The 24,220-nt window shown below is 44.4% G+C and overlaps 1 protein-coding gene across 1 annotated transcript; it reads left to right on the top strand.

Annotated features, from left to right (window-relative positions):
- LOC126985953 (serine/arginine repetitive matrix protein 1-like) lies at window positions 1-23,022 on the top strand. Its single transcript, XM_050841556.1, has 7 exons — window positions 1-166; window positions 11,710-11,852; window positions 14,309-14,465; window positions 15,788-17,041; window positions 17,597-18,757; window positions 20,196-20,297; window positions 21,286-23,022. The coding sequence occupies exons 1-7, from the start codon at window positions 158-160 to the stop codon at window positions 22,273-22,275; spliced, it is 3,816 nt and encodes a 1,271-aa protein (XP_050697513.1). The 5' UTR covers window positions 1-157; the 3' UTR covers window positions 22,276-23,022.
- Window positions 23,023-24,220: the final 1,198 nt, after the last annotated feature.

The raw sequence follows: 24,220 nt of genomic DNA, 5'->3' as shown, positions 1-24,220 counted from the left end.
GAGAAGGGAGGTTCAGCGTCGCGTCGCCTCCTCCACGCCCTGACAGCACTATGGTCACCTGCGTGTGTGTGCGAACCAGGTGACCTAACATTGATTGAAGGTGTGTGCGTGCGTGTGTGTGTTTGTACCGGACAGGTGAAGACACGTGACCTGAGCAATGACGAAGGTGAGTAATTGTTGTTGTTGTTGTTGTTCTGGTGGTAGTAGTAGTAGTAGTAGTAGTAGTAGTAGAAAAAGAAAAAGGTGAAAAAGAAGATAAAGAAGAAGAAGAAAAAATAAAAATAAATATAAAAGTAGTAGTAGTAGTAGTAGTAGTAGTAGTAGTAGTAGTAGTAGTAGTAGTAGTAGTAGTAGTTAGTAGTAGTAGTAGTAGTTGTTGTTGTTGTTGTTGTTGTTGTAGTAGTAAAAGCAGTAGTAAAAGTAGTGGTAATAGTAGTAGCTTATCACATGTTTTTATTTTTTTATTATCATATCAAACGAGCTATTTCGACTTTCATCTTCGTATCTCGTCTTCCAAATTAACTTTCTTTTTTGGTTTGTGTGTGTGTGTGTGTGTGTGTGTGTGTGTGTGTGTGTGTGTGTGTGTGTGTGTGTGTGTGTGTGTGTGTATGTGTGGAAAGTTGCCCTGAAATGTCTAGACTTACACCCTCAGGATGCTGCTCTCTCTCTCTCTCTCTCTCTCTCTCTCTCTCTCTCTCTCTCTCTCTCTCTCTCTCTCTCTCTCTCTCTCTCTCTCTCTCTCTCTCTCTCTCTCTCTCTCTCTCTCTCTCTCTCTCTCTCATTGTAATAATAAATAATGATAATAATAATAAACGAGAAAAGAAAAAAAAAAGAAGAAAGAGCAAAAAAACAACGAGATGAAGAGAAAGAGGAAAAGATGACAACAAGGAGGAGGAGGAGGAGGAGGAGGAGGAGGAGGAGGAGGAGAATCGTTATCACTATTACCTGAGGCTTCCTTTCTAAAAGAGAGAAGGCGGTTAGTAGTAGTAGTAGTAGTAGTAGTAGTAGTAGTAGTAACAGCTCAGACAGTGTTGTGTGTATCACCGTTCACAATCATTTCACAGTCTGTTAGAAAGTCACCATCCTGCGATACTTAAATAAGTCGATCGTTTTTGCACTAACAGCTCGCACAGGAAGTTTGCTCCAGTGGTGGATGACGAGATGAAAGAAAGTTCCTGCTAACGTCTGTGCTGCATCGCCTTCCTTAGATAGACACGTTGTTATTCCTCATTATAGAGTTCATTTGACCTAAAAACACATTGATACCATAATAAACTTGTATCGCGTATCATCTTGCTGGTGTTGTCTCTTTTCAAGGAGAGAGAGAGACAGACAGATAGATAGAAAGATAAATAGAGAGAGAGATTAGATTCCTTCGTTCATGAGTTTATTTAGTCAAAGAAAACGTATTGATACCATAATAAACTTGTATCGCGTATCATCTTGCTGGTGTTGTCTCTTTTCAAGGAGAGAGAGAGACAGACAGATAGAAAGGTAAATGGAGAGGGAGATTAGATTCCTTCGTTCATGAGTTTATTTAGTCAAAGAAAACGTATTGATACCATAATAAACTTGCATACGATCTTATATTTATAGACTTTTATCGTGTATCGTACTTTCAAGGAGAGACAGACAAACAGACAGATAGATAAATAAATAGAAACAGAGATAAAAGTCCTCCGTTCATGGGGTAATTTAGCCAAAGGAAAAAAATGATACCATAACAAATTTGTATACGAACTTATGGACTCGTATAGCGTATCATCTTGCTTGCTTTGTCTCTTTGTTTGCTTTGAGAGTGAAAAGCTTGTCTGTTTCTTCAAGTGTCTAACTCCTCATCGACGATACAGGCGTGGCGCTTCGCTGTTTTCACGCGAGACACTTTGAGGGACATATCCTCAAACTCTTCGAGGCCCAAGCACACATACTTCACAAGGTTCTCGTATGAGTTGTGGGCATTTCCAGAGGTAGTTTTATGACCCTGATGGTGTGACAAAGCTTCCTAGCCTGAAAGCTTCGATGCTACTGTAAAAATGTATCCTGTTGACTCCGATGCCGCAGCAAACACGTATCCTATTCTCTTCTATCCTTTTTTTTATCTTTTCTCCTTTTTCTTCTTTCCTTTCCCACCTTACATTTTCTCTCTTCATTTCCGTTTCCTTCCCTATCCCATTTTCTTGCTCTCTTTTCCTTCCTGTTTTACTCTTTTCTCTCTCCTTTCCCTTTCTCCTCACTACCTCCTTTACTTCTTCCCAATCCGCTTTTTCCTTTTCTATTTTCTCTCCTCCTTTCCTTCTTTCCTTCTACTATTTCTCCCTCCCTCCGTCCCTCACTCCCTACCTCTTCTCCCATTTTCTTATTTCGTATTGTGCTCTCTCCTCCTCTCTTTTCCTCTCTTTCCTCCTCACCACCTTTCCTCTTTCCCTTCCTATTCTGTTCCTTTGTCTACTCTCCTTGTCGGTATTTTCAGACGCTTCCATCCCTCACGTCAAAAAGGAGATCAGTCGGGGTCCAATGAGTGTTTTTTTAGGTTCATGGTACAGAGGAAGGGTCGAGCTACCACCAGGGTCATAAAAGTAAGTACCCCTAGAAATGCCCAACACTCCTATGAAAGCCTTATCGAATGTGTGAGCTTGTGCGCCGAAATGTTTAAAAATATGACCCTTTTTTTCCTTGCATTCCTTCCTTCCTTCCTCTCCCGCGTGTTATGTAGTACTTAAAGCCTCTTCCATTTAGCGTAACCCGTTTCTGGGTCGTGATCTGTAGAGTCCCTTGATAGATAGATTCCCGACAGCCTAAGATTTGGAAGCCATTATTGGCCCTGTTTTCGCCGGGAGAGCGTGTGCTTGCAGAGAAACTGTCCAAGGGAAATCAAGACTGAGCTGGGGGGGGAGAATGAGCCAAGAATAGATGGCGCCATTATAAACTCTGGCCTGCGTCACGAAGGGCTGGGGCCGACCACCAGGCCCCTCAAGAAAGGCTACCGGCGCTACAGGCTAGAACGTAAAATAATAAAAAAAGAATAAAAATAGAAATGAAAGCACACACACAAAGACAGACACACACACACACACACACACACACACACACACACACACACACACACACACACACACACACACACACACAGTAGTAGTAGAAGTTGTAGTACCAGCAGTAGTAACAGCAGTAGAAATAGTAGAAGTAGCTGTAGAAGAAGTGGTAAAAGTAGTAGTTGTAGTATCAGTACCCGTAGCAGTAGTAGTAGTAGTAGTAGTAGTTGTTGTTGTTGTTGTTGTAGTATCAGTAGTAAATACTTGTAATAGTAGTAATGATGTAAGATGAAGGGAAAACTAGCATGATGATTATGATAATGGCAAGATACGATGATTATGGAGACAAGAATAATAATAAAATAAATAATAACAATAAGAAGAAGAGAAAGAGGAGGAGGAAGAGGAACAGGATGAGGAAATTCAATTAGCATACACGGAAGGCAACAATTAGCCCAGGACTATGTAAAAGTTATGGTGTGTGGCTGTGTGTGCGTGTGTGTGCGTGTGTGTAAGTGTGTGTAAGTGTGTGTGTGTGTGTGTACTGGAAAGTCAACCTCACTGAGTTATGTAAACCTTATGGTGTACGTGTGTGTGTGCGTGTGTATGTATTGGACCGTGACCAGCACTTACACACACACACACACACACACACACACACACACACACAGACACTCTCTTAATATGAGAACTTTTTTTGAAAATGCAAATTGGAGTGGGCTGTACAAACCCAAGAGTACACAAGACAAGTGGGAAGAGTTTTTAAAGCTATACAAGGAAGCCGAGAATAGATATGTCCCAAAGGTAACCAAAAAGGATGTTGGTAAAAAGGAGCGCCTTAACAAAAGTTGCGAAGCGGCTAGAAAGAGAAAGAAGGAAGCTTGGAAGGGATGGAGGAGACGAAGAAGAATCAACTCGTGGAACGATTTCAAAAAGCAAGAAATGAATATACAAAGATTAGAAGAGAAGAAAAACGGAAATGTGAAAATGATATAATCGACAAGTGCAAAGACCAACCCAAACTATTCTATAGACATGTGAACGGCAAATTAAAGAATAGAGAAACAATCGATAAACCGAAAATGGATGGAACTACATATGAAGACCCAGTAGAGATGGCAGAAGTGATGAACAACAGCTTTCATAGAGTTTTCACAAAAGAAGACAAATTTGTACAACCACCGAGCCAGGAAAGAGGAAGGGTTATGCAGGAGATACAGTTAACGGTGCAGGAGGTCAAAGAAAGCTTGAACACGCTGGATGTAAGAAAGGCGACAGGGCCGGATGAAGTATCATGGAGGATCCTGAAAGAATGTAGCGAGCAACTTGCAGAGAAACTGCACTCCATAATGAGCGCCTCCCTGAGTGAAGGAAAGGTACCACAAGATTGGAAGAGAGCAAACATGGTACCAATTTTCAAGGGAGGGAAGAGAGAGGACCCATTAAATTACAGACCGGTATCACTCACTAGTGTGGTTGTGAAGATATGCGAGAGGCTAGTTAAAAACAGGTGGTCGGATTTTTTAGAAAGGGAGAGAATTATCTCGGATTGCCAGTTTGGATTCAGGAGAGGGAGATCGTGTGTCACCAACTTGTTGTGTTACTACTCAAGGGTGACAGATTCAATACAGGAGAGAGAAGGCTGGGGGGATGGAGTGTACCTGGACTTGAAAAAGGCATTTGACAAAGTACAGCACAGAAGACTAATTTGGAAACTTAGAAATAGGGGTGGAGTGGGTGATGGACTGATTAAGTGGCTGGAGGACTTCCTAACCAACAGGGAAATGAGGACAATAATCAGGGACAGGGTTTCCAACTGGTGCCCAGTGAGGAGTGGGGTCCCGCAAGGTTCGGTGCTGGCGCCAATAATGTTTGCTGTTTATATAAATGATATGGTGGACGGAGTGACCAGCTATGTGAGTTTGTTTGCAGATGATGCAAAGCTATTGAGATGAGTGAATGATGTGAAGGACTGTGAGGCATTGCAGAGGGACCTGGACAAAATATGGGAGTGGAGTGGTACATGGCAGATGGAGTTCAGCCTTGGGAAATATAAAAAAAATAGAGTTTAGCAGGGGCGGTAGAAGATGTGAATATGATTATAAGATGGGAGGTGAGATAATATGCAGAGGAGTGGAAGAAAAAGATTTGGGAGTGACTATCTCAGGGAACATGTCACCGGACAAACACATCAACAGGATAACGGAACAAACTGTGAATTTGCTGAGGAACATAAGGAAGGCATTCGTGTATTTGGATGAGGAGATGATGAAGAAAATAATAGTCACAATGATAAGGCCAAGGTTGGAGTATGCAGCAGTGGTCTGGTCTCCTCACGAAAAGAAAAACATAAGAAAGCTGGAAAGAGTACAGAGAGTGGCAACTAAGATGGCACCGGAACTTAGGGATCGGACTTACGAGGAGAGACTCAATAGCATGGGGCTCACAACCCTGCGGAGAAGAAGAGAGAGAGAGGAGACCTGATAGCGGTGTACAGGGTGGCGAGGGGGGTGGAGAATTTGGACAGAGAGGACCTGTGTGTGTGGAGCGAGAGAGAAACGAGAGGACATGGAAAGAAGTTGAGGGCGACCTCGTGTAGGCGAGATGTGAAAAAGTTTAGCTTCCCAAACAGAAGCATTGGGCTGTGGAATGGACTGGAGGAGGAGGTGGTTTGTGCAAGAAACATTCATGATTTTAAGGAAAAGTTGGATAAGAGCGGATATGGAGACGGGACAGCGCGAACGTAGCTCTTTTCCCGTATGTCACAACTAGGTAAATACAACTAGGTAAATACAACTAGGTAAATACACACTCTCACACACACACACACACACACACAAACAGACAGACAGACAGACAGACACACTAAGTTATTTTGATCCGCAAGCAAACACGAGTGACTTATTTTCACTTTCCCTCCCCGCCTGTCTCGCTCCAGTCAGTCAGATAATAACATTACTCTAAGATTCTCTCTCTCTCTCTCTCTCTCTCTCTCTCTCTCTCTCTCTCTCTCTCTCTCTCTCTCTCTCTCTCTCTCTCTCTCTCTCTCTGTGTGTGTGTGTGTGTGTGTGTGTGTGTGTGTGTGTGTGTGTGTGTTGCAATAAGAAAGTTCAATAAAGTCCTTTGGTTTCATTCCTTTCTGTACCCTATTACCTTCTTTGCTACCGTAATTACGCGTCCTAATAATTTCGATGCGACAGTAAGTACGTATCCTAGAGTGTGCTTCATTTCATCTGTTCACCACCAAAGCGGGAATTTTAATAGATGTGGCAACTGCGCATTTTTAGTTCGTGAATACGTGAAAATCAACTGTTGTAATAGATATTCAAGCTTTTCTTTCAATAATATATTTGAATGTTTATGGTCATACACACAAAGGAAAAACGCAGTCTTTATAAATCCCAAACATGCCGATTTCCATCGATAACGTACCACACAAGGAACACGTGGAGACAAGCTTGTATCAAGCAGTATAGTCAGATCTATGTCTTTTCAAATGCCTATAATTCACCTCATTTCAGGTGTATTAAACAAAACATCTGGCTTTGCAAGTGCAAATAAAAGGTAATTTAATAATTTACTGCACGTAAATAGCGATTAACATTCGAAATAGCATGATATATTAAGTAATAACCGCTGAATGTGATGCTACTAGGCTATCTCGAATATTATCTTTGTTATTTACATGCAACGTATTATCATAGGCACCTGCAGAGCCAAGTCCTATTTCATGTAGCCTTCCTGCAATGAAATGACTTATAGGTGTTTGACAGGCTATAAATCGTTCGAGTATGACCTGACTGTACTGTTTGATACAAGCCTGTCTTTCGTGTGCTTGTATGGTATATTATCGATGCAAATTGACATGTTTGCGGTTTATATAAGAGTGCTTGAGGGTTCTTTGTATACACAAACATTCAAATTTGTTACTGAAAATAAAAAAAGGTGATCTTCATTGATATCAATCACGAACCAACGATGCGCGGGTGCCACATCTACGTTCACGAGTGGACAGATGGAAGAAAAACCACTATAGTAATTTCGACGCTACAACAAATCACTTTTTTCTCTCTCAATAGAACAGACTGACTTCTTCTGCACTCCTCGACGCCTTTAATTATTATTTCCACGCTAACTGCTCCTCTAAACTTGCTAACCCCACGCCTCATTCCCTCTTAAGGCTTCGCTGCACATGACTTTCCCACCCAACCCCATCCCTATGCTGTCCCACGTCCAAATGCAAGAGCTAACCTTTATCTTCACTCTTTCATCATTTTCAGTGGTGGATTTTGTGACAGTCTTCCTTCGTCTGTATTTCCTCCTTCCTGTGGCTTAAATTCCTTCTCTTGTTCTGTATCTATCTCTCTATCGCCGTATGTGTTTTTCTTTCTTTCATTCTCTCCTTCTTCATACATTTATTATTTTTCCTGCCATCTCCATCACTCTATGCATTCCTTTTTCCTTTATCTACCAATATATCAGTTTTCTATCTATTTATCTATCTATCTATCTATTTGCCTATCTTTCGTTTTACCTCTATATCTGTCTATCTGTCTACCTAGCATTCAATTAGTTAAGCAATTCATCTATCCATCTATTTATCTATCTATCTATCTATCTATCTATCAACCAATCTTTTTGTCTATCAATCTATTCTTCCCTCTTTCATATATTTTCTATCCCTTTCCCTTTCCCCTCCTCTCTCTTTCTCTTTCCCTTTCCTTTCCTTTTCCCTTTCCTTTCCCTTTCCCTTTCCTTTCCCTTCCTTTCCCTTTCCCTTTCCTTTCCCTTCCATTCCCCTCCTCTCTCTCTTTCCCTTTCCCTTTCCATTCCCCTCCTCTCTCTCTTTCCCTTTCCCTTTCCATTCCCCTCCTCTCTCTCTTTCCCTTTCTCTCAGACAATAGCAAGAGGTCACCAGTTCGAACCCGGTAGAGGCGAGGAACCATTCACCCCTCGCCTCTCGCCTCGCCTCACCTGTATTGTCTCGTAAGAAAGCGAATGAATGAATGATGAGGAGGCGAAGAAGATTATTGTGTGGGGCGGGTGGTGTGAACAATGGTAGTAGTAGTAGTAGTAGTAGTAGTAGTAGTAGTAGTAGTAGTTGTTGTTATGGTGATGATGGTGCTTAAAGTAATATCTCTTCTCCCAGAAAACTCCCCCCCAAATCCCTACGTATTAAAAATCAACCCTTTCTCTCACCCTCTCTTCCCTCAGTCAAATTGTCTACTGTCCTGCCTTTTCAGATATCATATTCATAACTTTACTCTTGCCAGCATTTATTTTCAACTTTCTCCTCGCACTTCCTGTCAAATTCCTTCACGAACCTGTCAAATTCATCCACCAGCCTCTACACTACCGCATCCTCTCACTTTCTGCCAACGAGCCTTCATCCTTCACAAACAGGACTGCCACAAAAGGACTACTCTACGCCTATTACTTTCAGCCTTGGACCAATCTTCCCCACTTTGGCTTTCATCTCTCCCATGGCTATCCATAGAGCTATTAAACGTCTCTGTCTGTCTCACACGACCATCCACAGAGTCATTAAACGTCTCTGTCTCACACACACACCAACAACAACTCTTGCTTAGCTCCGTTCTCAGGCACATAATATATTTCACCCACAAATTTAAATACTGAAACAAACCCCGTACACTTTATTTCCAAGGGGTTGAAAATACTATATCATCAAGTCTAATTCATCATTCGTTTACCAAGGCCTCAACTCACCAATCTCAAGCATATAATCACGGTTTCAACAGAATATTTCACCCACAAATTTAAATACTGAAACAAACCCCGTACACTTTATTTCCAAGGGGTTGAAAATACTATATCATCAAGTCTAATTCATCATTCGTTTACCAAGGCCTTAACTCACTGCTCTCAAGCATATAATCACGGCTTCAACAGAATATTTCATCCACAAATTTAATACTGAAACAAGCCCTGTACCCTCTATTTCCAAGGGGTTTAAAATTAATGTATCTCCAAGTATAATTCGTCATTCGTTTATCAAGGCCTTAACTCACTGTTCTCAAGCATATAATCACGGCTTCAACAGAATATTTCATCCACAAATTTAATACTGAAACAAGCCCTGTACCCTCTACTTCCAAGGGGTTTAAAATTAATGTATCTCCAAGTCTAATTCGTCATTCGTTTACCAGGGCCTTAACTCACTAATCTCAAGCATATAATCACGGCTTCAACAGAATATTTCATCCACAAATTTAATACTGAAACAAGCCTGTACCCTCTATTTCCAAAGGGTTTAAAATTAATGTATCCCCAAGTCTAATTCGTCATTCGTTTACCAAGGCCTTAACTCGCTGTTCTCAAGCACATAATCACGGCTTCAACAGAACATTTCACCCACAAACTTGATAGTGAAACAAGCCTTGCACACTTTATTTCCAAGTTGGTTAAAATTAATATATCTACAAGTCTGATTCGTCATTCATTTCGCAAGGCCTCAACTCACCGATCTCAAGCACATAATCACGGCTCCAACAGAATATCTCACCCACAAACTTGATAGTGAAACAAGCCTTGCACACTTTATTTCCAAGTTGGTTAAAATTAATATATCTACAAGTCTGATTCGTCATTCATTTCGCAAGGCCTCAACTCACCGATCTCAAGCACATAATCACGGTTCCAACATAATATTTCACCCACAAATTTCAACAGCTTTCACTCATCACCTCGTTCACCTACACCGGCACTCGCTTCCGTGTAAAAAGATCTGGGGTCATATTCTTACACATTTCCCAGCCCAGCACACCCATTTTACAAGGCCTTCAAAAGAGCTGTGGTCATTTCTCTATTTAGTTTTATGACTTTAATGACAGTTTGACAACGCTTCTGTGCCATAAATGTAAAAGCTCAATCATGATAACCCGAGTAATATCCTTTTCGGTCATTACAAAGAGTTGATGTGAGAGGTGGAAGCATTTGCAAATCTCGGCCCAGATCCCTTCAAATAAACGACCTCATTTACCACATATGCGCAGGTCATTCCATAAACCCTTCATGTCTCAGCCCTAACATAAGCCTTTTCCAGGTCCATGGAAGCAACAAACAGCTTCCTAACCTTCAGTCACTTACACTTCCAGTACAAAAACATGATCCACACACAAACCCTCCCTTCCCTAGGCCTCTTTGTTTATCACCAACACTTTTATCACTTATTTCCATCCTTCGTTCATTCCAAGACCTTCCACGCACACATCCACGGGCTCAAAAGGCTAATGATCCGGAGATGAGCACCGAGGCCACGCGCAACTGTACCGTATGCCCCCAACCTTACCTTCATTTCCACACTCCTTTCCCGGCCCTCTAAGTAAGCTTATTCACTTGCAACTATTACAATCATCAGCATTTCCTTTCTCTCGGTATAACGGAGCAATTGTGGTGGAGGTGTATTATGATTGGCAATACTTAGAGAGAGAGAGAGAGAGAGAGAGAGAGAGAGAGAGAGAGAGAGAGAGAGAGAGAGAGATAATATGTCCAGCAATAAATCGCGAAGGAAAGTAAGAGAGTCGTGCTGTCTATTGTTTCCGTGTAGAAATACTCGGCAGTTTCTTTGTTTATTGTGATGTGCTTTCTCTCTCTCTCTCTCTCTCTCTCTCATTATTTTCATACCTTTCAATAATAATAATAGTAATAATAATAATAATAATAATAATAATAATAATAATAATAATAATAATAATAATAATAATAATAATAATAATAATAATAATAATAATAATAATAATAACAATATTATTCTTATTCTTATTCTTATTCTTATTATTATTATTATTATTATTATTTTATATTATTATTATCATTATTAAGAGAAAAGCCAGCCCGCCTTTTAATTCTACAGGCATGGCCTCCAGCTGCCCGGCCCACACGGAGGTTAATTAATAGCGAGGCCGCGGCCCGCCCCTCCCCGGCCTCGTCACGGCGGGGTTCAGCCGTGACTTTAGTTGAAATTTAATTTAAAACTCACAGTGACAGTCACAATCAGTGCTTCTAACCTCCGTGCGGGCGAGGCGGTTGGAGACGCCGCCTGTGTGCTTCATGCCAATGACTGAGGCCGGCAATCAGCCTTTGTTTTATCACGCTGCCCCGATGCCCACAAACATGGGGGGAGGAAGATATGCGTCAATTATTTAAATTCGCGTTTTATAACCTTCGGTAGTGTTTCTGGTGGGGCCTGTTGGTCGAGTCAATACGTCAGTGGCGCAGCGGAGTGTTTTTATTGAGGCTCCATCTTGTTTGGGTCATTTTGCCCCCCGGAGCTTCACCTGATCCTGTTTAGAGTTTAGAGTCCAGGTTGATGGGCGGTCTTCAGGACAGCCTGTGGGTAGTCTTGGGCCACTCGGCGGTGACTGAACACTCACTGTCGGCTTGTGGCGGTGGGCGGGACGCGAACCCGAGTCATCCAGGACAAGGCGCCCGCACGCTGAGTCTTCTAGTCTTTATGACGGCCGATGGGACAGCAACAAGTGCTCGGGGCCTCGGTGCAAGACTCCGGAACGTTGACTGAGGGGAAGCACCTGCCAAGAAGCTATGGAGCAACACAATGAAAACAAACAGACTGACAGACAAGTGAACCACCCGTGCACCCAGCACTCACCCATACAATCAACAACAACACCATTAACTTTCCCCTCCGTTACAGATGTGCTCCGCGGCGATGGTGGCGGTGGTGCTAACGGTGGTGGGTGTGGGGGGGGCACAGGACCCCGCCCCACACTCCCCCACACCCGGAACCATCACACGTGGAACGCTTGTGGCAGCGAACGTGATACAGCAAAACAGAAGGTACGTGGGTAGTAATGGTAGTAGTAGTAGTAACAGTAGCAATAGTAGAAGTAATAGCAGTAGTAGTAGTAGTAGTAGTAGTAGTAGTAGTAGTAGTAGTAGTAGTACCAGAAGCAGCAGCAGTAGTAGTAGTAGTAGTAGTAGTAGTAGTAGTAGTAGACTGGGTGGAATGGGGATCACCAACCCTGAGAAGCTGGCTGATAAGGAAAACCAAAACTCCATCAGCCTTACCAGGTCACTCATCAACAGGATCATCGCTCAGGAGGCAGAGGGCGAGATAGACCAAACAGAAATAAGAGAAATTAAAAGAAAAATCTCAGAAGAAAGGCAACAGGCCCAAAAAGACGAGCTGGACAGTCTTACACACCACCTGACCACAGAAATGGGAAGAAAAATACACACAGCACAGGAGGCAGGCGCCTCTAACTGGCTAACGTCATTACCAATCAGAGCAAAAGGCTTCAGCCTCAACAAACAAGAATTTGTCGACGCCGTTGCTCTGAGATATGGCTGGCCGATTGAGGGACTGCCTGATCTCTGTGCATGTGGATCACCAAATGATGTCACCCACACCATGACATGTAAAAAGGGAGGCTTCGTCTGTATTCGACACGATGAAGTGAGGGATCTGACAGCCAGCATGCTCGGGGAGGTATGCCAAGACGTCACTACCGAGCCGGCACTGCTTCCCCTGGACGGCGAACACCTTCGGTACAGGACGGCCAATACCTCACAGGAGGCACGGGTTGATGTAAGTGCCCGCGGATTCTGGGTGCGCGGACAGCGGGCGTTCATGGACATCCGCATATTCGACCCGATGGCTGCCTGTCACCGTGAGCTGCCCCTGCAAGCCGCCCACCACAGGAACGAGCAGGAGAAGACAAGGGCATACGGTGAAAGAATCCAACATGTGGATCAGGGCAGCTTCACCCCCCTCGTCTTCACATCCGGCGGAATGGGTCCCAGGGCAATGTATAATGCATGTAAAAAGCCTTTTTGCAGAAATAGGGAGGCAATGGGATATAATCATATTTGCCATAAAATACTCAGTGGCGTTCGGCTAACTGACACGTCTGCCCACGGCCGCCTCCCCGGTAATATTCTGATAGTTTGTTGCTTCACGCATCACTGAATGACTAATGTTTTCCATCTGTCACACTTTATTTAGGCTTCTCGGAGCTCAGTCATTTAGCCGCGGGAAGCAGTGACGGGAAGCTTTGCCTTCGTAACGGAACCGCACACAAAAGTAGTTAAACAAATATATCTGCCATTGACCGCTCACTGTAATTGACAGATTTACTTACTTAACACGTTCTTCCTGTTTTCATGTTGAGAAACATTAATTATTATGCATTTCATGTAAATCAAGGAGACACTCTTAACTCACGTGCACAGTTACGATCGCGTAGCGCTTTGAGAATATCGGTGAAGACGCTGCGTGGTCGTCGGTGTAATCTTCCGTCACTTGCCGATGGTGGAAAATTGTCAGTATCTTGCGTTGGGACTCGAACCCGGGTCTTCGGGATCACCACGTCCGCATGCTGACCACTCGACCACCGCCTTCCAAAACCAGGATCCAGACGGTTTTTAACTTGTGGCTAAAGGGCGCACTTTGATGTAAGAAACTTGACCTTCTGGCCCGGTGTCATAGATGTCCCTCGATACAGCCCATAGAAGGCACAAACAAGAGAAAATCCTTAAACTGAAGTATCATGCATTCCAAATTTATGTGTTTGGGAATGCCTTAGAAATCTGGGTACATCTTCTCAGACATTTAGGGGCATACACACATTGGATAAGGCTTTGGAAGAGGTTGTGGGTATTTTTACGGTTATTCCTACTAGCCTATTAATGGTTTGACAAGGCTTCTGCACCATGACTGTGAAAAGAACTCTTGGGAACCCGACTAATCTCCTTTGTGGCCTTTTGAAATAGTTGTTGTGGGAGCCAAAATCATCTGAGAATACGGACCCGGGAGCGCGGGGCTTCTACGCAAGATTAGCTTAAACATTAACAGATAAGAAGAAGCCGCCGAAAAGCAGTGTGGCGCCTGGATGTGATGCAAGCTGTCCAAATCCCTAATGCAAGAGTTAACCAGCATCTTCATTCTTTCATTCCTTTCGCTGGTAAACTCAGGAACAGCCTTCTACCGTCTGCCTACGACTTGAACTCTTTCACGAGGGGAGTATCAAGACACCTCTCCCCCGGAAATTGACCTCTCTTCTGGCCTCTCTATTCTATTTTCTTTCGTAGGAGCAATGCTTAGCGGGGTTTTGTTGTTGTGTATTTTCCTTTTGCCCCTTAGCTGCTTCCTCTGCTGTAAAAATAAAAAAATAAAAACTGTCTCATGTTCGCCAAGTTAACGTGAACGGAGTATGGTATCGGTAGCAACAGTATCATCATCATCATCATCATCATCAAAGGCAACAGTACTAATCTATCCCCGTCTCTTCCAGGTCCAACAACTCTCCCGTCGCCTCCCCGCCAGCCAGCGACAACCGGGAGCTGCGGCGACAACTCCAACAACAACTCCTCCCACAACTCCGCCAGCTGCCCCCCGCCGCCCCGCCCACGTCACCCCACCCCGACATAAGCGTCATCCCCCTACAGACGGTGAGAGAGAGAGAGAGAGAGAGAGAGAGAGAGAGAGAGAGAGAGAGAGAGAGAGAGAGAGAGAGAGAGAGAGAGAGAGAGAGAGAGAGAGAGAGAAATAGACAGAAACAGACAAGGAGAGACACAGACAGACACAGACTAACAAACAGACAGACACACAGACAAACAGACACAGACTAACAAACAGACAGGCACACAGACAAACAAACAGACAGACAGAAAAAAAAAAAACTTGCTAGGTTACTCAATACAGTCTGTTCATGCGTGTGGCGAGGTCATTGAGATCTCGGAAAATTTCACACACCTTGATAGCGTGGTTCATAACAACGGTGAGTCTCGCCAGGAAGTCTAACGGCGGACTGGCCTGACCCACGGTGTTACGGACTGGCTCAGCACGAGTATATCCTCACCCTCATAAAATAATCGCCTAAGTCACTTTTCACTGATTTCCTGATTTTTGTCTACATCAATTTTTCATCATGTGACGCCCATTTTTGTACAGTTCCCTTCATCATTCAAGGTTCGAGTGTTCTAGAATTAGCCTTTTCATTTCTGCCTAAATCTTAAGACAAATGAGATATTGGCAGTTCTTTTCCGATTTCCTGAAAAGTAGAAAATAATGACTTAAGCGGTTTGTTTACCAAGGTGACGATATGGCGTTGTCGATACCTGTGTGGGAGGACAAAGACCCGCATCGTAAAGTCCCTTGTGCTCCCTGTCTTACTCTGTGGTGTGAGACATGACCATGAATAGAGGCTTGGAGAGGTGGATTGGTGCCTTTGGTGATGAATGTCTGTGGAGAATCATGGGATATCGAGCGCTCCGTGAGATTTATTACTTGCTGAGTCCGTGAAGGCTTTGGAGTCTGTCTTTCTCGTCTCTAGTAAAAGTTGTGTTGTCGGGATTTCATAATATTCTCATTTTATTTTATTTATTATATTTTGTTTATTTATCTATTTTTTTATTGTCTTATTTTTAGTTTATTTTTTATTAGCTTATTAACTTTTTTTTCATTATTTTTCATTATTTTTTTTATTTATTAATCTATTTATTTTATTTCATTTTATTTGTTTTTATTTTCATTTTTATTCTTTTTTTGTGTGTGTTATCGAGAGTTTCTATATTCTGATTTTTATTTATTTATTTTTATTTACTTTTTTCTTTCTTTATTCATTTGTATTTAGCTATCTATTTATTTTATCTATTTTTATTTTCATTTTTATTCTTTTTTTCTTGTCTGTGTGTCATCGGGTTCTTCTATATTCTGATTTTTATTTATTTATTTATTTATTTATTTATTAATTTCTCCTTCTCTCCCGCAGGACTCCAAGGAGGTGTTACTGAGCGAGAGATTTCCTCCATACACGGACGTCTTTCCTCCATTCCCTCCAACTTCAGGACGCGCCTTCTCCTCCCGCCCTCCCTCCACCATCCCTCCTCCTCCTCCTCCTCCTCCTCCTCCTACTCCTTCTTCGTCCCCTCCTTCTTCGTCTCCTCCTCCTCGTCCTTCTTTCATAAATGCAATAACTCCTCTTCCTCCTCTTTCTCCCTCCGTTCCTCACTCCTCCTCCGGTCCCTCTCCTCCTCCTCCCTCCTCCCCTTTCTTTCCTTTACCTCCAGCACCTCCAGGTTTGTCTCCTCCTCCTCCTTCCTTCCGTCCTATTCCATCTCGTTCACCCTCCTCCTCCTCCTCCCCTTCTTCTTCTTCCTCTCGTCCAGCGTTCAGCCCAAGTAGAGAAGTGAGAGGTAGCCCAGTAGCCCCCATCCATATCATCCCTCCTCCCTCCATATCGCCAACGCCCCCTTCCTTCCCTCCTCCTCCTCCTTTCCCTTCTTCGCCTCCTCCTTCTCCTCCTGTTTCTCCCTCCACTTCATCTCCTTCTCGTCTCCCTCCCTCATTCTTCAACTCCTTCTCCTTTCCACTCTTCACGGCAGACCCCCAGAATAGCCTCACAGACATCAACAGACCCCAAAGACAGGACCCCAATGCACTGGTCCAGCCACAGACAGACCAGCACAGACCGCAGAGCTTCCCCATCCAGCCCACAGCCCCCAACAGACAGAATTTTCAAACACCACTAACGGTTCAACCTCACATACAGAATTTCATCCCCAACAGACCACAGAAACGCCCACCACAGACCATCATACAGCCGCTAAGACCAATAAATGTACTGAACCAGCCTCACAGACCACAGGCACTTCCTCAACAGCCCCCAAACACCCAAAATAGACCCAACTTCCTCAACAGACCCCAGTTTAACAGACCACAAGGAAGACCCCAAGGAGACCCAAATAGACCCCAGGGGCTAAGACCACAGCCTCTGCCAGCCCCAAACACCTCCCGGTTCCCTAGACAACAGACCCTACAGCTCTTCAGACCCCAGCGTCAGCCCCAGCCTCTCCCAGTACCCAGACCACAAAATAGCCCAAATCGACCGCAAACTAGCCCAAACGGTCCTATAAGTAGTCCAAACAGATCGAGGTTCCAGCCCATTTTCCACCGGCCCCCCCCCGCCCCTCCTTCTCCATCCAGACCTCTCAGCGCTCATAGAAGAGACCCAAGATTTGTCTGGGTAAGTAAAAAACAAAGTTGGTCAAACAGTATCGCTTATTCCTGAAACCGTGCTGGCTCCCGGAAATTACGTCTTCTGGAAACGTAAAAAAATTGTATCTAATATTATTCTGGAGGAAGAGGAGGAAGAGAAGAAGCAGAAGGAGATACAATATAGAGAAGTCACTAATAAAAGCACTGATGATAACGATGATGATGATGATGATGATAAAAAAAATGATGGAAGGTGAGGTTAGGTTTACAGGAGCTATCTTTTGTAGCCTTATCGGCCTCTTTCAGACTCCTTATGTACTTATGTTATGATGATGATAGTAGTAATAATAATAATAATAATAATAATAATAATAATAATAATAATAATAATAATAATAATAATAATAATAATAATAATAATAATAATAATAATAATAATAATAACAATAACAATAACAATAACAATAATAATAATAATAATAATAATAATAATAATAATAATAATAATAATAATAATAATAATAATAATAATAACAATAACAATAATAATAATAATATTAATAATAAAAACAATTCCCCACAGGCGGACCCTCGTAGCATCAGACCACCCGGCCCCCCGCCCCCCCCACGCCCACCCCATGCCCGCCCCCCGCCCACAGGTGACTTCCCCCCCACCAGGCGGAGCAGGGACCTCTCACACCCACTGGAGGAGGAGGAGGAGGAGGAGGAGGAGGAGGGGTTAGAAGATAGTATTAGAGAAGGGAAGATAAAGGAGGATGAAGAGAAGGAGGAGGAGAAGGAAGAGGAGGAAGGCGTAGGAGGAAGGAGGAGGAGGAGGAGGAGAGGAATAAGGAGGACGATGCTGAGTGAGGAAGAGGAAGATGCAGAAGAGAGGAGAAGATATCACATTGAGGAGGAGGAGGAGGAGGAGGAGGAGGAAGAGGAGGAGGAAGAGGAGGAGGAGGAGGAGGAGGAGGAAGAGAAGGATGTAGATATGGAGGAGATGAAGAAAGAGGACTTAAAGAGGGAAGAAAAGATGGAGAAGGAAGAGGAGGAAGAGGAAGAAGATGAAGAACAGGAACAAGAAAATGAGGAAGAGGAAGATTCAGAGGAGGAGGAGGAGGAGGAGGAGGAGGAGGAGGAAAGAGGAAGATTCAGAAAGAGGAAATTAGGAGGAATAAGAAAAAAACGACTCACTGAAGAAGAACAAGAAGAAGAAGAACACGATTTGAAGAAGGAAGAAGAGAAAGAGAAAGAAGATGAAGAAGAAGAAGAAGGAAACTGGAGAAGAAACGGCGTGGAGAAGAACCAAAAACGAAGAAAAGAAGAAGAAGAAGAAGAAGAAAAGGAAGAAGAGGAAGAAGAAGCAACAGAGAAGAGAGGAAGATGGACAACAGACAGCGAAAGAGAGAGAGAGGCAAAGGAGATAACATACGAAGAAGACTACTTTTACGAAGACGAAGAAGAAGGAGGAATAGGAGGAGGAGGAGGAGGAGGAGGAGGAGAATGGGTGATACAAGATACATGGAGGAGGAAGAAGAAGAGGAGGAGGAGGCCGGGGGTGCTGGAGACGGTGAGGAGGAAGCTGGAGGGGTTCAGGGAGATGAGGGAGGAGATGGGGGGGAGGGTGGAGAAACTGGTGGGGGGCGTGAGGAGGGGGGTCAATGTTCTGGGGAGGGTGGTGGGGGAGGTTGCCGGGGCGGGGGTAGCGGCGGCGGGACAAGTTGGGTACGGGATTGTGGAGGTAAGTCTTCCTTCCTCCTCCTCCTCCTCCTCTTCCTCCTCTTCCTCTTCGTTTTCGCCTTCTGATTTTTCGTTTTCCTCCTCTTCTTCCTCAGGTTTTTTTCTTCTTCTTCATCTTCCTCTTCTTCATCTTCTTCTTCTTCTTCTTCTTCTTCTTCTTCTTCTTCTTCTTTTGATTTGGTTTCGTTTTAGATTTCTTTGTTCTTGTTTTTGTCGTTGTTTTCTTGCTTTTTTATATTTATTTTGTTCTTGTTCTTCGTGTTCTTCCTCATCTTTTTTTTTTTGTAGTTGTATACTTCTTGTTGTTTGTCCTCTTCTTCTACTTCTTCTTCTTGTTCTTCTTCTCTTCCTTATTCCTTTACTTCTTCTTCTTTCTGGTTTGCCTCCACGTCGTTTTCTCCAACTACCATCCTCTTTCTCTTTTTCTCTCTCTCTCTCTCTTAACTCCCCCTCCTCCACCTCTTCCTCTTCCTTCAAACCATATTATATTTTCTCTTCCTCTTCTTGGCTCATGCTGCACCCCGGAACTCCACTTGATCCACTTCAGAGAGTTTCACCAGAGTCCGGGCTGATAGGTGGTCATCGGGACAGCATGTGGGAAGTCTTATGCCACTCGGCGGTGACTGAAAAATTGTCAGCTTGTAGCGACGGGCGGGAGGCAAATCCGGGTCCTCCAAACACCACACCCGCACACTGACCACCCAGCCACCGTCTCCACAAAGGGTGTAAGGAGACGATCTTAGATTATAAATGTATGAAGGACTTTAATAAGGGTAATGTTGATAAGGTTCTGGTGGTAAGAGAGCCGGGTAGGACACGTAGCAATATTTTGATTTGGGTAAATTTAAATTCAACAAGGACATAGGCAGGAAATGGTTTACGAGTAGTGGTGGATGGGTGGAACAGGCCTGGCAGTCATGTGGTGAGTGCCAATACAATAGATACATTCAAGAAGAGGTTAGTTAAGTTCATGGATAGTGAGGTTAGGTGGGGTTAGGTTTACAGGAGCTGCCTTGTATAGACCTACCGGCATCAAATTATTTTTTCTTCTCCCCTTCCTCCTCCTCCTCCTCCTCCTCCTCCTCCTCTTCTTCAGTTTCCCTCCAAATTTTTGCAGTCTTCTTTTATCTTTTTTTTACCTCTCTTTTTCCTAATTTCTCTTCCATTATTTTCGTTTTTCTAGTTCACATGAGGAAGCAAATGATGATGATGGTGATGATGATGATAATAATAATAATAATAATAATAATAATAATAATAATAATAATAATAATAATAATAATAATAATAATAATAATAGTAACATACTAATTTCTCTTTCTTCTCTTTCTCCCTCTCTTCCTCTTCCTTCCTTTACCATTTCATTTATCTTTCCCTCCGTTACTCCTCCCTCTCTCTCCCTCCCTCCCTCCCTCCCTTCCTTCCCCTCCTTTGCCCAGGCCGTGCGTCAGCCTCCTCCCTACACGCCGCCGTCCACCCACACGATCGAGACGGGCCTGCAGCTGACGGTGCCGCACGACGACCACGTGGCCAAACACAGGGTGAGGCACACAGGCAGGCACACAGGCACTCACACAGGCACTCACAGACACATATCCAGGCACCCACAAAGGCACTCACACGCCAAGGCACTCATACGCCCAGGCACTCAAATGTGGACAGGCACTCAGTCACACCCAGGCACTCACACTACCAGGCACTTAAACACCCAGGCACTCACACTACCAGGCACTTAAACACCCAGGCACTCACACTACCCAGGCACTTAAACACCCAGGCACTCACACTACCCAGGCACTTAAACACCCAGGCACTCACACTACCAGGCACTTAAACACCCAGGCACTCACACTACCCAGGCACTTAAACACCCAGGCACTCACACTACCAGGCACTTAAACACCCAGGCACTCACACTACCCAGGCACTTAAACACCCAGGCACTCACACTACCCAGGCACTTAAACACCCAGGCACTCATACTGGGACAGACACTCAGTCACACCCAGGCACTCACACTACCAGGCACTCATACTGGGACAGACACTCACAGGCACTCACACTACCAGGCACCCAGGTGTTGGGACTGTGTGGCAGGGCAGAGGGGAGGAGAGGACCCGCGGGAGCCAACGCCAAAACGGACTCGACATATTTGGAAGACTATAAACTTCACACACTTTTTACAATATATTTTCTTTCTAGACATTACTTACTTTACTTTAGGCTACTTACTAATTTACTGACTTACTTACTTACAGAGGATCGTGTAATAGAATGGTTAAAGTAATTAATATGTGATTGTGCTGGATCGATTTTAAAAGGCAGTGACCAGGTTGACTGAAGGAAGGGTCAGCACACACACACACACACACACACACACACACACACACACACACACACACACACACACACACACACACACACACACATTTTTTATCTTATGCATTATCATTTTATTTAGGCTAATGATAACACCATGACTAACCCCCTTCCTCCTCCCCCCCCTCTCTCTCTCTCTCTCTCTCTTAGGTGGGAATGCGCCTGGCCGTCATGCCGCGCCCTCCTGGTCGTCTCATACCGCCCATGGGTCTGTCTCTTCACGCCCACACCCTCGCTGAGCCGCTCGCCCACCCCGCCCACGCGCCCCCCGCCTTCCTCGGCCCCTTCACCCACACCCACACCCACTATCACGCCCCCACGCCGCCCACGCCCACGGGAGAGGAGGGTGGGTGGGTAGGGGATGAGGGGTGGGAGGGAAAGGGAAGGGAAATAAGAAAAGGGAGGGAGGGAAGGGAAGGAAGGGAGGGAATGAGATTAAGGGAAGTAAGAGAGGAAAGAGGAGGAGGAGGAGGAAGAGGAAAAGAGGGAAGGGAAGGGAGAAAGGAGAAAGAAGAAAGAGAGAGAAGAGAGGAAAGACAAGGAAGGGAAGGAAGAAAGAATGGAAGAGAGGAAAAAGAAGAAAGAAAGGAGAGAGAAGGAAGGGAGGGAAGAGAAGGAAAAATGGATGGAAGGGAAGGAAGAAAGGGAGGAAGGGAAAGGGAGGAAAGAGGGAGAAAGACACCCAACCCACCCACCCTCCAACGTACCCACAACCCACAACAACCAACTCAACCCAAAATCGAGGGGGATATGGTAGACGGACTCCCCACCCACCACACCCAGCCACCCCCACACATCCTCACGCCCCAGCACACCCGCCCACACACCCCAAAACACCCCAGAAAGCTAAGATATACCCCAGCAATGTTCCACAACCCCCCACACATCCTACACCGACATCCTGCACCCCAGTTTCAACACCCCGACAACCCAGACCACTTCCCGACACCCCAGTATGCATCCCACCGCCCCCCTGTCCCCCAGTTTACCCCAGGGGAGCTCCGGACACGTGTTGACACCCCCAGACAGGATTCAACACTAGACTACACCGTGATAGAGGATTCTGAAGAGGATTTGAAGCAGGAAGAGAAGGTTTTGGTGTTGAATGAAGAGGATTATGAGGAAGAGTTGAGTGAGTGAGTGAGAGAGAGAGAGAGAGAGAGAGAGAGAGAGAGAGAGAGAGAGAGAGAGAGAGAGAGAGAGAGAGAGAGAGAGAGAGAGAGAGAGAGAGAGAGAGAGAGAGAGAGAGAGAGAGAAATACAGGAGCAGGTCTCTTGTTTTTTCATTGTATTTATATGATGCACGTTTGTACACACACACACACACACACACACACACACACACACACACACACACACACACACATTGTATCTTTTGTAATAGGGTTTTATTTTTCCTTAATAAAGCAAAATAAATAAAAAAATAAACAATAAGTCACCGTACACTAAACTGCCCACCAGTAGCCTAAACACGCCTTGAAAAACGGCTAAAAAAAGACAACTCAGCCATATTATTGTTGTCGAAGACCAATAAGACGTTTAAAAAAATCAAACGTCAGTGTTAGCTCATCCCTAAATTATCCAAATCCCTTATGCAAGAGTTAACCGGCATCTTCATTCTTTCATCCTTTCAGCTGGTAAACTCTGGGGCAGCCTTCCTTCGTCTGTATTTCCTCCTGCCTACGACTTGTACTCTTTCAAGGGGAGAATATCAGGACAACTCTCCGACCGAAGTTAATCTCTTATTTGGCCTCATTCTTGTTTCTTTTACTGCGGCAGCGTTTAGTAGGCTTTCGGGTTTTTGTTTTGTTTTGTCTGTTATGTCCTTTAGCTGTTTCCATTGATGTAAAAAATAATAACTTAGAGAGGGATGAAGGGGGCGGGGCTTCGGGACGGTGTACGGTGACGGTGGTTCTGTCCTTCGCCTGCTGCCGCACGCACTTCTCTGGCCCATCCAAAGTAAAGAAAATGCCATGCACTTTGACTCCACATCAGCGTTGCCAGATGTGCGAGAGTTATAGGAAAAGGTAGGGAAAGGTAATAGTTATTCCTTCTTCTCCTGCTCCTCCTCCTCCTCCTCCACCTCCTCCTCCTCCTCCTTCTGCTTGAAGAAATGAAGAACGACTCAGGCGACCTAACCTCTTCACCCTGGAAAAGAGACGCCTACGGAGGGATATGATTCTGGTCAAGTACCTAAAGAACTTCAGTAACGTCGACCACTCCAAGCTCTTTGAGCTACAGACCAACTCAAGAACTGGAAACAACGGCCTGCCCATTCAAGCGAAGCGATGCAACACAGACATTGGTAGGAGTTTCTTCTCTAACCGTGCCATACGCCATTGGAACGACCTCCCTGCTGAAGTAGTAAGTGCGGAAACCATCAACTCCTTGAAAAATCGCATCGACCGTCACTTCGTGACAACAGGAGTAAACTGAAAATACGCACCGAAATGCCTTGAACTGCTCTGCAGGCACCAGCGACTGTCAGGCAGATCACCGCTCAACAGCAGGCAACCTCGTAATGACCCAATAGGCTTTCTGTTGCCTGTCATTCCACGTTTTCATGTTTCCATGCTTCATCTCCACATCATGATTATCTTCTTCCTTTCCTTCTTCCACCTCTTCCTCCTTCTTTTTCTCCTCAATATATTCACATTTCTCAACCTTTATCTCCTCCTCCTCCTCTTCCTCTCACTCACTGACGTTTAAGAAAATTCACGGCACAAAACTTACCCATTACTCAAGCCTCGACATCTTTACTTACTTGAAGAGGCGGAGGTAGTGGCTTAGCGGTAACTGAGGAGGCGGTGAAGGCAGGCCGCGAGTTGTCCCATCCACGGCTCACTCTTTCCTCCCATCTCCGAGTGACTGATTCCTGACACGCCGACCACCAACCCAGCCTTCAGCGACTTCATTCTGCCGAGAGGAGCACCGGGAAAACCATGAGCAAAGAGAAAATCACGGCGTTACTATAAAAAGTCATTCGCCAGCGCCACCACCGGACTGTGGCATTTTTTTACAGTAAAGGAAGCAGCTCAAGGGCAAAAATAAATGAATAAAAAAGACTGCAGAGATCAACAATGACT

Source organism: Eriocheir sinensis, chromosome 60, assembly GCF_024679095.1.
Source record: "Eriocheir sinensis breed Jianghai 21 chromosome 60, ASM2467909v1, whole genome shotgun sequence".
NCBI classification, from domain to species: Eukaryota; Metazoa; Arthropoda; class Malacostraca; order Decapoda; family Varunidae; genus Eriocheir; species Eriocheir sinensis.
Note: the sequence above shows the minus strand (reverse complement) of the source record. Positions and strands in the feature narration are given on the sequence as shown.